Genomic DNA, 1815 nt, shown 5'->3' with positions numbered 1-1815 from the left:
TATGATAGAGACACTTTATAACACCACAACACGTGTTCTTGTATTGTTTCTGTATGATAGAGACACTTTGTGTTAACAATCCACATATGGTTTCTTGTTTTTGTATGATAGTGACACATTAAGGCACCACAACACGTGATTTTGTATTGTTTCTGTGTGATACACACACGTCACGATACCACCCCACATGTAGTTTTATTATTTCTGTATAATATAGGTACATTTCACAACTTCACACACACGTGGCTTTGTACTGTTTCTGTATGATACCTAAGGTCATCAAACAATACCTGCTTTTGTACTGTTATTACATTGGCGATTCTATAACTTGTTTGTATTGTCTTTTAAGGATAGATGTAAACATAAGCTTCAAGATGGCACTGTTTCCTGTAGATATTTTGTGTATCTGAAGACGTCAGTGTGGCGTTATTTCGTGTAAAGTTTATATATATATATATAAACTGCCCATAAATTTGCATATTTCACAATACAAATTAGATTTCATAAAAATACATGTACCTCGCCTTTTTTAAACTAATGAGTCCTGCAGGTATTTTAGCAAAAGGTAGGTTCGTAAATGTGTTGTTATTCTGAGAATAATGCCTGTCTTCCTTGTGCAGGTCGAACACCTCCTATTCGGGATGGAAAACGTCGAGTTTCCCATCCACTCATGCCGGTCTACAGAGAAATTGCAATCTTGAAGAAGTTGAATCATCCAAACATAGTGAAATTGATCGAGGTACCCATGTTTTAGCTAACATATTAATTTTAAATCATCACCTGTGCGGTAAGTTAAGCATGACAATAATATTATTTTTACATCATCAACCAAGCAGTCAGTTAAGTATGCCGAGAATATTGAAATTAATTTGTGGATAATACCTCGATTTCATGGCAAAGTGGTTAGGGCACTCGACTCGCAATCTGAAGATCGCGGGTTCGAGTCCCACCAAACATGCTCGCCCCTTTCAGCCGTGGAGGAGGTATAATGTGACGGTCAATCCCACTATTCGTTTGCAAAACAGTAGCCGAAGAGTTGGCGGTGGGTGGTGATGACTAGCTGCTTTCCCTCTAGTCTTACACTGCTAAATTAGGGACGGCTAGCGCAGATAGCTCTCGTGTAGCTTTGCGCGAAATTCAAAAACAAACAAACAAACAAACCTCGATTTCTGACATTTGTGTAGGCCTTTATTATTGCTTTATGTACACAAGCAGTAATCTAGTTATCAAAAGATAGAGCATTTATATTAAAAACGTCTGAGCGGGGGTTGGCCCTGTGGCTAAAATCTGGGCACAAATCCGTGCAATACTATAAAATATTTCTCGCACTTGAAGCTCTGGATGGGCTATAGGGGTGCCATTAAATCCCTTAGCGTGGATGGTGAGTGGAAGGGTGCTGCTGACTGGCTGCCTTCCATTTGGCCAATAGTTCAAAATTAGGGAAGGCAGAAGATAGCTTAAGTTACTTTACCATTAATACAAAATACAAATTAAAAGTCTGTTTTAAAAATCATGGTATTTCTTAAACATGAGGTTGCAAGAAACATTGCATCATGAGCACAAAACGAATATTTCTCGCATTTTATAGCAAGCTTTTCTTTGGATGACTGAATAATTAACAATGATACTAATGATTTATTCCAAGACTACATGAAGAGCTGAATAAACATCTCTCGGTAATAATTTCAGGTTTTGGACGATCCGGATGAAGATAATCTCTACATGGGTAAGTTGTCCTCTTTAAATAATAAAGTAGATTGACTTGGGTAAGTTGTCATCTTCAAATAATAAAGTAGATTGACTTGGGTAAGTTGT

At 37.5% G+C, this 1815-nt stretch overlaps 1 protein-coding gene across 1 annotated transcript in view; it reads left to right on the top strand.

Annotated features, from left to right (window-relative positions):
• LOC111084314 (calcium/calmodulin-dependent protein kinase kinase 1-like) overlaps positions 1 to 1761 on the top strand; it is a gene marked incomplete at its 5' end in the record, with an annotated part of 3363 nt that extends 1602 nt beyond the window's left edge. Inside the window, 2 exons of the mRNA XM_022381061.1 lie at positions 621 to 739; positions 1690 to 1761. Of these exons, the coding sequence (XP_022236769.1) occupies positions 621 to 739; positions 1690 to 1761 (191 nt within the window). The remainder of the gene's footprint in view (positions 1 to 620; positions 740 to 1689) is intronic.
• Positions 1762 to 1815: the final 54 nt, after the last annotated feature.

Source organism: Limulus polyphemus, unplaced genomic scaffold, assembly GCF_000517525.1.
Source record: "Limulus polyphemus unplaced genomic scaffold, Limulus_polyphemus-2.1.2 Scaffold16457, whole genome shotgun sequence".
Taxonomy (NCBI): Eukaryota; Metazoa; Arthropoda; class Merostomata; order Xiphosura; family Limulidae; genus Limulus; species Limulus polyphemus.
Note: the sequence above shows the minus strand (reverse complement) of the source record. Positions and strands in the feature narration are given on the sequence as shown.